Raw genomic sequence first — 13029 nt, 5'->3', positions numbered from 1 at the left:
AGGTCATTACAGCATTAACCCAAACATTGCAAATGACCATCCTTCCTACACAGTATGTTTGATTATGGTGATGTCATTTACAGTTTTTGCTATAAACGCTCCCTTTAGAACACATATTCCTCTGTGAACTGTCCATCTTAGACACATTCATTGGTTCATGCTCATATACAATACTCTTCTTAAACAAACTGCATTCAGTGTGTCATGTGACTAGAATGACCAGCAAAAACCTTGAATACCGGACACTTATTAGTCAGGGGATATTAAAAAAATCTTGGAATAAATTCCTTACCAAAAGAAATCTTCACCAATGTGTTTGTAAAGGTCTAGTAACACATCTCACAAAGACTGAAATGCAGTTTCCCTATAGGAGAATTTGTGACGGCTCATCAAGTTGGGGTACCCACCATAACCTTATGTGGGGAAAAAAACAAAATTTTATTCAGCAAGCATTTGTTTTGCACCAAAACCACTCCTTGGGCTAAAAACGGCCATAGCCATCCTTTTCCAGGTATACTTTTTGTGTAAAAAGCCCATTGAGATTGGGCTGTTTTTAGCCCAAGGACTGGTTTTGGTGCAAAACAAATGCTTGCAATGGATTCAGAATCATAAAAACACCCTAGTTTGACCCCTCACATGCTACTTAAAACAGAATAAAATTTCGATTTTTTTTTTTGTCCCCGCATAAGGTTATGGTGGGTACCCCAACTTTCAGCAGCTGTCAAAAATTCCCCTAGGGAAACTACATTTCAGTCTTTGTGAGATGTGTTACTAGACACTTTTACAAACACATTGGTGAAGATTTTTTTCGGTAAGGAATTTATTCCAAGATTGGAAATTGTTCTGCTGACTATATATGGTGGTGAGGATTGTGTGTGTGTGTGTGTGTGTGTGTGTGTGTGTGTGTGTGTGTGTGTGTGTGTGTGTGTGTGTGTGTGTGTGTGTGTGTGTGTGTGTGTGTGTGTGTGTGTGTGTGTGTGTGTGTGTGTGTGCGTGCGTGCGTGCGTGCGTGCGTGCGTGCGTGCGTGCGTGCGTGCGTGCGTGCGTGCGTGCGTGCGTGTGTGGGTGCGGGTGCGGGTGCGTGTTTACCAAGAAACAAGGGAACTGGCCGGTTTAACTAAGGTCTTCAGAGTATGATGCAACACTTTTAACAAAACAGCAGCAGATTCTCAGTATTTCAGTCTTGTGTGGGCGTATGAGCTTTGAGCTCATGGATAAAACCTCTATCTCATGCATGTCATGCTCAACAGTGTGAGCTTGCTACTAACAATACATTCTGTTGAGAGGCTTTTAAAAAATGGCAGCATTATTTTTGTCACACACTGAGACATCAATTGGTGTTGAATGTATTCGTAGCCTAGTCTTTAACATGTACTTTTAAAATTCTCTGTGCAGATCATTGCTACAATGAATGTACCACCCTGTATGGACTTTGATCTACAATGAAGTGACATATGCTCACTACAATTCAATGTTTCTGCTGCAGGAAATATAATAGCAGACAGGAAGAGGGGAGTTGTGATTTAACTCACTTTGTTTAAACAAATTAAAGTCTGTTAAGTCCACACATGGCCTTCATCAGGTGAGATGTTGTGCCACCTGTACCACTTTTCTGTGTTTTAAAGTAAAAAAAACAACTTTTAGGAGCAATGCTGTTGTGCAGACTTTTATTCTTTTGAACTGTTACTCTGTGTCCATCACCAGCGGTAAGCTGGATGTACGCAACCCACCTCTGAACTAGTTAACTCACTCTGTTGCCTGCATTGAGACAAAAGGCTTTATTGACCACAAACTACCCATGATGTTCACTGTTCTTATTTGTAACATCAATTAACATATACATGGCTAGTTATCATTATACCACAGTGTCACCACTATCATGAACACAACTACAATTAACTTGTACTTTTTTCTTTCATCTCTTTGAAAATGACTTTATTGGTCATTTGAGCGTTCATCTACAGCAGCTTATTTTCCCCGCCCAGCATTTCTCACATCTGAAAGCCACAACTCTGTTTGTCACGTCATCATCACGTTTGCCCATACATTCTGTGGTGAAGGGTCTATAGTTATTTATGCACTGTGTGTGTGTGTGTGTGGTCTGTGTGCATGCACCTGCATGCAAGTATGTCTAAAACTACTTGCTTTGGTTTGACAGTGTCAGAGACCTTTCTGCAACAGTGAAGCCCGATGTAGGACAACAGAGATATCGGACAAAGTGAGTAAAACTAAAACATTTTAAATATCATTTAGAAATACAGTGCATTATATTTTAATCACTTAATGCATAATATTAATATGCACATTATTAACATATGCTTTTACTAACCACTTCAATCTTATACTTTGTTGTAAATCAAAGACTGTAAATAACCAATCTACAAGCTCACAACGTTTTGCATTGCAATATGATGTGAGCTTGTAGATCTGCTATTTTTGCCCTAATGTTCGGCTATTATGTCAGGCCCAGAATAGGGACACTATAGGGTTCACATGGTTAATTAACTTGAGTTACTTTGTTTGTGTCGTTCATTAAGATGTCTACAGATACTTCTGACAAGCCAGGCACATCAACACGTGTGAGGTCTGGTGGAGGAGTCAGGAGGGAGAGGCAGGAGGAGAGAGGAGAGGACGAGATCGTGTACGTCAATGAAGGAGCAGACAGTCTGAGAGACCACGGCTCTGGCTCACAGGGGGTTACAGGAGATCAAGGTACACATTAACACACTGTGTTTCTCTCTTCTCACATCATTGCTACAGCAGCTTGTCAGACAATATTTCAAGTAATAGTTACCAATGGTTACAGGGACATGCCACTATACTGAATAAATGTCAATCAAAGGAAACATTATGAATATTAAAGCCTGCTCCTCCTTGTGTTTTATTTTGCCTCATTTCATCATGTGCTATTTTAGATAAAGTCACAATTGCACAGAGTGGTGGAGTGGCCCATAGAGATTGTATACAGTATAAGACATGTTCAACTATAAGTGTACATCCGACATATTACCTTTTCAGCAGAAATTGAAGAGTCCATTGCACCAGACCAGTTAACTATATACTGTACCACTGGTTGTCTGAAATTACCAATGAATGTACACTCTTTGAAATTAAACGATTTAACTGATCATATTCAAATTTGAATCTATTCTATTATCCTCCAGCTGTCCAGAGAGAACTCAATCTCCTCCAGAGAAAACTCATCCTCCAGAGAGAACTCAACCTCCAGAGAGAACTCACCATCCAGAGAGACATCGTCAGAGCGTGTGCAGTGATTCTTATGCTGCTGTTTGCTATATTTGCAGTGAGAACCGTAGACAAGGTCATGGACTGTGAGTATTAGATGCAGGGGCAGGGGCAGGAGTGGTAACAGAAATCATCCTGGGAGTTTATGGCTCTCACATTAGTCCAAATAACATAAAGTAGTTAGCCTGCACGTGTAGCACCATTGGCATGGGGTGGGTAATCACTGGCACACTGACATAAGTGTGACAGAGATTTAAAATAAATAAATAAATATATATATGTATATAGAATATATCTTTTTTAAATGTATTAAATTAATTTAAATCCTCTTGCATCTGCATGCAAATGACCTCCTGCACGTAATCCTTCCTACTACTCATGCTGCCTATCTTATATAGTTTGGTGTACACCTCACAGACTGTAGCCTATGTCACACGCCAGCTTGCAATGATTGCACAATCACATTGCGGTTCTGACTCAGAGACAATGGCAAAACATGGAAAAGAACGCTAAACTAGGCTAGATGTTCAGGCATTCCAGCCCACATGGACAGACAAATATGATTTTGTTCATGTTTGTCTTGAAATTGTCAAGGGGGCGGGGGGTGTTCTTTCATAACAGATAGGCTATACTCTTTAACCTTCGGTTTTAAAATGAGACCAATGCGTTGTAATTACGCTCCCAAATCCATATCGCCTGTTCTATCATAGTTTAATGTTAACAGCCGATTGATACGTAACCAATCTCATGCGCACTGTGCACTGCTGTTAAATACCAAAACATTCGCCCCAAAACACAGTCGCCCCGGGCAAATCCGGCGCATTCTTAAACGCTCAGTAAACTAGCCTACTATGCCTAAACCTAACCTTATTTCTAAACGTAACCTCGGTAAAACGGTGCCAAAACCTAACCTTATTCCTAAACTTAACCTCAGTAAAACTATGCCTAACCCTAAACTCATTTCTAACCTTATTCTCAAGTAAAACGAATACAAGAAAATGGGGGCGAGTGTGTTTTGGGGCGAGTCTTCTGGAGGTTTTTTAGCAGGCGAAAAAAAAAAGGCACCGGGAAGATGTCAATTGGAACGTCGTCTGTGTGGACTGTGGAGCATGTTTATGGATATAATCTGCGGGGACAGACGATATAAAGTCGGCGTAATGTTCTCTGTCTGCAACAAAGCAGAATGCACACGATGCAGTCTGTGATTACTCTGATGAGGCGGGGGGAGCAGTGTGCTGACTGACACACATGGCTAATATGAATACCATGGTGATTTTAGCCATAAATGAGCTCTGGGTCCAGTATGGGTCTGAGACCCGGTCAGACCGGGTGTACATTTGGATTATCCTCGGTCGTTTCGGAACGGGTCCAGTTTGCCTCGGTCCCGTTTCGGGCCGGGTCCAGTAATTTCGAATGTTTTCTCGGTTCCGTTCGGACCGCTCTCCCTCGCGATTGAGATCATTTTGTTATTAAAGAAAGCCTCTGCGCTTTATTAGCCCCACACACACACACACACACACACACACACACACACACACACACACACACACAATAACGTTTCCGGGTGTACTTTTTGCGTTTAAAACAAAGTCTGCTTCACAACTTTTCACTGTTGATGCAGCTATTTGTCTGTTGCCGACAGAAGAGGGGCTATAGAGCTTACTTTATTCCTAAAATAGCAGACCTACACGCTGACAACACGTCGTGGATGCGACGCATTGTGAGCTTGTAGGTCTGCTATGTTTTTAATAATAAGAAATAAAAAGAAATACATTACATCTGGACCACCCCCCCTGGTAACTAAATAACAAACAGTCCCTAACAGCATACATTCCCATTACAAATGAGGGGCTAAATACATATAATACTCCCCCCCCCCCTCAATTACAGTACATTTAGGGCCCAATACAGAATATTTGAATACATTTAGGAGTAAATGACAGATTTCTTTGATATAGAGCTCTCCCACGCTCAGTGTTGCCATGTCCTCTAATTATAAGCGACATTGCCCTTGTTTTTCTGAAGGTACTTGTAAAGACTGGTGGTTGGGCTTTTCCCCTGTTTCTAAAACATTGTTGATATTTGGCACGAGTTATTTGTTGATAGCTTGTAGATCTGCTATTTTCTACTACCACCACCACCACCAGTAATAATATTAATAACTAGAAAAAGTGCTCCTCGGAGCACAGGTCTCCACCAGGTCAGGTAGGTTATTATGGCCTCCTGGTGGCGCTATAATAGGTCAATGTGAAAAGGGTGGCATTTTTTCTTAGGCCTTTTACGGTAAATGGACACTTCATTCATGATTTGAGGCATTTTGTTCCAAAAATGTGTATTGCTAAGTTGCATGGATTTAAACTTTAGTATTTCTATATTGCAATATTGGTACTTAACTTAAGTAACCACTTTGAGTACTTTTTCCACCACTGCCAAAATATATCGCCTATACATAGTAAACTATAATAGCTGTTCAAATGGCTTTTCAGGTAATAATGGTGCTTCAAGGTGATGCATTCCTGTGCTATTGAAGTGGTGCTAATCACAGCATATGGAAGTTTCGAAGTAGTTCACACGTCTATTTACCAATAGATATGTCACACTTAATCAGTATTCACATTCCACGTACATGACCAGCGCAATAGAGATGGGATGTATGGCTCTTTTAAGGGAGCCGGATCTTGGCGGTCCATTCCTTTCACAGAGCCGTTCAAAAGACTGCCTCATTTATGGCTCATTTGTATATTTATATATTTAAAAAACATTTATAAATGTATATAATAAATATATATAAATATTTTAATATTTATATCTCATAACATTATTTATATTATATAAATAAGCTATAATTGATGTTATATCATATATACAATAATACAACATATAACATTATAATAATATATTATATTTAAAAATATATAATAATAATAGATTATATCATATACATTATAATACATATTATTATAATATATGCAATTATAATATAACATTTTATTACAATAATTAATTTAATATATCTCTGCTGTCCAGCAGCAACCAGCTACCTCCAAAACGCTAATTTTCCAGGAAATGAAACAACAAAATATAGTTGTTGTTTTTTTGTTTTTCAGGAAATGAAGAAAACCTTATATTTTTAAAACAAAGCAGTACAGCCTCATCAAAGTTGGTATAGTGACTTCATATATTGTCAGATACTTGAGTGTCATTATATTCAGGGGTGCACATAACTGGTGCGCAGGTGCGCATGCGCACCCAAAACAAAAAATGCGCACCACATCAGACGACGCGAGGCGCTTTTGCGTACCAACAGCTGGGACAGGAATTTCCAAGCTTTTATTTTTGAGCAAAAATAAAAAATAAAAGCCTGGAGATCGAGGCTAGGAATTTACTTCCTGAAGCCACACTCACACAATCACGCTAAAGCACGCGTCGGCCCCATACACAGCCATTAGGCAGAGGGGGAGAGGACGCACGCTGCACGTGATTGTGTGAGTGTCTCGCATCGCCTCGCATTGCGTCGCTGCGTGCACGCAGCCAGTAGCGGCTGTTAGAGGCACTCGTCAATGGAAGCGTGTGTGTGCTTTTATCCGGCAAATCTGGCGGATAAAAGCAGCGCAGCACAGGGCACCAACCTTGGGCGCTTCACCAAACGGTGTGAGAGAAAAAAAAACGGCTCGCGCCGCAGAAAACTTTTTGGCAGCCCCCCCCAAAAAGTTATGTGCACCCCTGATTATATTATCACCACTTTACCCAAATCCAGCTCAAGTGAGTTAGGAGTCCGAAAAGCTGACAATAGCTCCAATTGCTGCTGAGGGAGAGGTTTCAAATGGGGCTAAATTCCTAAAAGCTAACAATGGATCTCCAAGCTCACAATGCATCACAACGTGTGAATTAATGCCCTGATGCTTCATGACACTTATTACATAGGCCTACAATAATAAACAGGACTTTAGATATTACAATAACGTTTGCAAAGAGGGGTTCACAGAGTTGGAGTTTGCGTACAACTAGCGAGATAAATGCTCTGAACTCATTTCTTGTCACATTGCTCTCCTCATTAAATACTTCATAGATTTTAGAAATAGAATTACTTGTTTTCATAACATTAGCGGCCGTCAGTGCTAAGTTTGATAAAGATAAAAAGGTACACTGCATAGTTTTAACAGACTACGGGGAGAAAAACCTTGTTGTTTAGTTTGTTTATGTGTTGCTCCTCCTCTGTCTGTGTTCGCTCTCTGCGCAGTGCGCTCTGCGCTGTGCAACAGCAGCAGGAGAGGAGAGAGGGGAAGTTGCGTGGTTTTAACAAACAGTTTGAGGATCCAATGGAGTTGGGAGTTTTTGTCAGAGGGGCGTTTTAATACTTTTCATTAGTTCCTTCATTAGTCCATTTTTTTTACACAGACGTAAAGGGTGTTCAATAGCGCTGAAAATGGAGTTAGCTGGCTCCTGCTGGACAACGACGATATAATAAATGTATATATAATATATAGAGGATATGCGCATGCTTAAAGTGAATGGCACATCGAGTGGCAAATCGAGTGGCAAAGAAACATGCAAAATGAGTTTAACATTGTTTAATGTTGATGTTTAATGCAATCAGATATGACTTTTCTGTTTGGATGCATGGGCTGTCGAGGCCAGAAAGTATTTTTTTGACACTCAGTAGGCATTCCTGCATAACTTCCGGGTTTGATGATGATGTCACACACACATATCCTCTATTACATATGCATAATATATAACATATCCCTCCCTTAAAAGAGCCATAAATCCCATCTCTACTCAAGGTTTTGTGACAATGACATTGGTTGAGGTACAATGTGCCACATTTATTTATACAATATATATATATATATATATATATATATATATATATATATATATATATATATATATATATATATATATATATATATATATATATATATATATATATATATGTACACACACACATATAGTATCCATATTTATATTATATATATAAATTATAAAGATTTCTACAATCTCGTTTAGATGAACTCTTCTTTCTTTTCACTTGCTAGCATCATTTGCTTCCACGCATTTCACTCGTTTCCATTTCCTATCCACTCATCTGCACTTCCATCAGTTGCTCACATTTACATATATTCCCAAACTATGTTATAACTACCAATGCCAACCACATCAAACACCTACAACACTGAACACACCCACTCATATTGGATATTTTATCCAATTAATTCTTGTTATTAACTTGGCAGGCAGGCTTTTGAACTGTCTATAGCCCACCAGAGACACAGAGTGAATATATGGAAGTTGTGCCATCTTATAATGAGCATATGAAGGTTTAAAATGGGCGAAGTGCTCCTTTAATGTTAACCATTCTATAGTATATTGCACAGGCTTATGAAATAAAGTCATATATTTATGACGAGAACATGCAGTTTTGTACTCTAGAACAGGAAATGGAGGACAAAAAAAAAGTCTTAAGTAAATTGTATTAACAAAAGAATTGTCTACCATATCACATGGGCAAACTAATTGTAGAACAAACATTCAAAGTAATTGTACACAGGAATTAATTAACCACGTTCAACCTGGCATTCTGGTGTCATAAATATCAGAATATTTAACACATTTAAAAAAAAATAGGCAATCTACAAGCTCACAACACATTGTTATGCAACAGGACTAACTTAATTAGATGTGCAATGTTTTTGAATGTCCCTGTAAGAATATCACATTTATTTAATTCCTTATTTTTTAAGTAATTTGCTACAGATGTTACAGTGTATACAGTATGTAGATGTATGAAAAGCTCCTTTTCAGCACAGATGCTTGACCTCATTATGAACAGTAACTGTGTTTATCGTCACCTTTTGGTCCTTTGCAGGTAATTCAGCCAATGACAAACCAACTATGGTACAGACCAATTGTGACAACCTGACCCTGGAGCGAGACCAGTTAAAAAGTGAAGTATACCAGCTTAAGAGAGACACAGCAGGTGAGGGAGGTATACCTTTTTGATGGAATACTATAATGACTGATTTTTGTTATTGTCAGAGATGTAGTGGTACAAACTGTGAGTAAACCCTCATCATTGCCAGTTTATCACCATCGTCATAAAAATGCGATTTTCTTTTTTTTTTTAAATCAAAATGTATATATACAGTTAATGTCCTACTATCACTCACTGACTCTGCTAATATACAGTAGATAGATAGATACCTTTATTGAAATGTTGTCGCCCAGAGGCAGCACTTCAGTTAAGAGTTAGTGAGTTACAGAGTTACAGGTAAAGAGTAAGGAAAGTACTGTCGTTTACAGCAATACAAGGCTAGAAAAACAAGAAGCACCGTCCATAAAGAACAACAGTATATAATCGTATCAAATACCAGATACAACTGTCCTTCACTATGCAGGAAAAACAACAACACATGTCTCTGAGACCTTGGTAATAGAAATGTTGGGCTATATAAACAACAAGTCAACCAATGATATAAAGATTGAGGAGTCTTTATTTTAGGATGGGGGTGTGGCCATGTGAACGCCTTCAATAATGAAATACAAGTATCAAAGAACAATAAAACACATGAAAGCGTGTATATATATATATATATATATATATATATATATATATATATATTTGTTTTTTATATATATATATAAACGGGTTTCCCCTATATATCCCTGACACTACCGTACAATATAATACATTATTATTTATTATAATATATATATAATATATGCATTACAAATCCATCAGTTTGATGTTTTATTAAATGTTTTATTTAACCTTTATTTAACCATGTTTGTTCCATTGAGATAAAGGATCTCTTTTAGAAGTGAGACCTGGATAAGAATAGCAACAACATAAAACCATAGGTTTAAGTAACATTAAAGGGTTAGTTCAGATTTTTTGAATATTTTCTGTAGGAAATACTTACCATGAATGTAGTGGTTGCAAAGGTATTAATTGATTGCCCGAGTCCCGTGGTCAGAGTTCTGGTCCGTTTCTGATAAATATGAATGTAGTTCCGGTAGATTAGTAGATTTGGTGGGGGCCGCTCATTAAAAATAAATTAATTTAAAAAAATAGCGTAATTTGTATTGTTGACCTATTTCTACCATATAGAGCAAGTTTCGTTCAATTTCGACCCCTCTGTCACATGGTACTATTTTTTGTGTCATATATTTTGTGCGTGAGTAGGCTGCCGCGGCGCAGTGATTCTGGACACAAACATTAGTACCATGTGACAGAGGGGTCGAAATTGAACGAAACTTGCTCTATATCGTAGAAATAGGTCAACAATACAAATGACGCTAGTTTTTTAAATTAATTTATTTTTAATGAGCGGCCCCCACCAAATCTACTAATCTACCGGAACTACTTCATATTTATCAGAAACGGACCATAACTCTGACCACGGGACTCGGGCAATCAATTGATACCTTTGCAACCACTACATTCATGGTAAGTATTTCCTACAGAAAATACTGAACTAACCCTTTAATAACATAAACAGATGTAATATTTTTGTAAGAAAACCTGGATTAAATAGATTTCATTTCACCATAGTTTTTAAATCGTTCAGGGTTACAATATTTTGAAGATTATGTTCTGTCTGTAGTGTATTGTGCAGCAGGTGCAGAAAACCTAAAATCTTCCTTTCCCAGATCTGTTGTGTTCAGTCAAGTCGTGTTCCAGTGGATGGCAGAAGTTTGGATGCAGCTGTTATTACAGATCTACTGAAGAGAGAACCTGGGAGGAAAGCAGAGAACAATGTCTGAAGACAGGAGCAGATCTGGTGATCATCAGCAGTGAAGAAGAACAGGTTAGTGTATCAGGTGTCCATCATCTAAATCCGTCATTAATTATAGTGAAATCCTGAATGTATCGGAGAAAATGAATTATCGTTCAATCATTGACAAATTATCAGGTATTCATCAGTGAATTGGACATGGCCAATTCACGCTGGGATGGAGTATCATGGATTGGTCTGACCAAGGCTGAAAGAGGCTGGACATGGGTGGCTGGAACGCCAGTAACAGGGTGAGACATTTTATATGTTTTTTCAAGTTTAATTCTATCAAAGTCACTGTATGTGAGTGACTGAGTGGATGTGGTTAAAAACATTGTTTACTCTGCAGGTACTGGGTCACTGTGCCTTTTAATGAACGGCCTGATAGCGAAGACATGAACTGTGCAGAATACTTGCACTCAAGAGGAGCATGGAGTAATTTGTTGTGTTCATATAAAAGAGCTTGGATCTGTGAGAAGTCGTTGATGAAAGTGTAGCTTAGTGCTCTGCTTTGTGAAATTAAACAGCATAGTAATTACTAGTGAAAATGAGAACATCTGAAACATTTTATTGTTACAGATTTACAAACTGTTGTACCCATCATCACATTAATACAAACCACCAAATGTTATGGCTTAGTGCCGTTATTAATTTTGCTTTAAGGACACAGGTGGTGTTTGCACCATCAATTTGGAAGCGAGTAATACAATACAGTATGATAGCATTGCGTGCTCCAAGCTCATCACCAAGCTCAGAGACTGAATTCAACACCGCCGTGTGCAACTGAATCCTGGACTTTCTGACAGGTCACAATATATGCCTGTGTAGATGCAATTTAATCACCTTTTTACTATTTCATTCTGTTTTGCAAAATTAACTATTTCTGTTTTTATTGTGGCTTTTTTATTATTTGTATTGTTGTCACACTGTTCAGGAGGCTTTAAGTACAATCATTTCACTGCTTGCAATGTTGCCACAGCTGTATCATGTATCACAGCAAGTGAAAATAAAATAAAAAGTGTTACACTGATTCTTTACTATCTTATTCTATTGTAATCTGGGTTTTTTATGAACTTGTAAACTGCGCAGTGCAGCAGTTCATAAAACTTGCCTTGAGAATAGCTTTAAAAAAATGTTTTTCTGGTAAAATGTTAAAGCTCTATTTCCCGATAGTAATCATTGCTATAGAGTTCCATATATATTTCTATATATTTGTTTTGTATCAGAGGTCTCCACATCTCTCCAGCTCTTTAGTAATGAGAAAACATATTTTCAGGTGGGTTACAAATTTCATCCACTAAGGAGAGAGAACCATACAAAGATCACGTATCAGCTTTTGTTCCAAGTCCAATTTTGTCTGCTCATTTATTTGTTTCATCACCTCCAATTTTTGTTCTTGTTTATCATGTATACTGTGTGAGTTCTCTGTCCTGATTGGATGAAATTGTATTTTTGTTTACTAAAGAGATCCCTGTTACTGAACTAACAATCTATAGCAATGATTGTTTTGGGAATGCAGAATTGTACTCTTAATTAAAAATATAAAATAAGTAAAAATCACTTAGTCCACCTTAATTGTTTTAATGGTGACTGTGTTTCGATCAAAGGGGATTCATTACATTTTGGCAGGTAGGCCATTAATTAGTATAAATATAACAGTTAGTATAAATGTGAGTACAATTTATATTAACTTAACAGTAGATAAGAGGGATATTATTCTACCTTACATATTATGGAAAGGAATTTTGAATATATGCATAGTCTACAAGTATCTGGTTTCTGTATAACTTCTATGTGTTGTGTACAGGGCCACCCATTAGGAATTTATGGGCAGAGGGTCACCAGGGGCGGCCTAAAGGATCTGGGGGCCCGTTTCAAGAGCTAATATGCACTGCTAACATTAAGCACATTGACACTTTGGTAGAGGTTTCAGTTGCGTAGTTACTGTGCCGTGATATAGTTGTAGGCTAAAACTCCAAATATTGGTGAGATACTGTATCTTGCT

The 13029-nt window shown here is 37.9% G+C and overlaps 1 protein-coding gene across 2 annotated transcripts; it reads left to right on the top strand.

Moving 5' to 3' along the window:
- The first annotated feature begins 1486 nt into the window (after positions 1–1486).
- Positions 1487–12048, top strand: LOC311035725 (C-type lectin domain family 4 member E-like). 2 transcript variants are annotated; one of them, XM_084044121.1, is made up of 8 exons: positions 1487–1582; positions 2159–2218; positions 2538–2712; positions 3165–3332; positions 9116–9235; positions 10900–11057; positions 11163–11275; positions 11374–12048. In XM_084044121.1, exons 3-8 carry the CDS (start codon positions 2538–2540, stop codon positions 11519–11521), a joined length of 882 nt encoding a protein of 293 aa, XP_083900247.1. In that variant the 5' UTR covers positions 1487–1582; positions 2159–2218; the 3' UTR covers positions 11522–12048. The 2 variants fall into 2 exon arrangements, with proteins under 2 accessions (XP_083900247.1, XP_083900248.1); XM_084044122.1 differs by lacking the exon at positions 1487–1582 and having other exon boundaries at positions 2088–2218; positions 9116–9226.
- Positions 12049–13029: the final 981 nt, after the last annotated feature.

This window comes from Gymnoscopelus microlampas, assembly GCF_963454915.1.
Source record: "Gymnoscopelus microlampas genome assembly, chromosome: 20".
Lineage (NCBI taxonomy): Eukaryota > Metazoa > Chordata > Actinopteri > Myctophiformes > Myctophidae > Gymnoscopelus > Gymnoscopelus microlampas.
The sequence above is the reverse complement of the archived record's forward strand: the minus strand, read 5'-3'. Positions and strand labels throughout refer to the sequence as shown.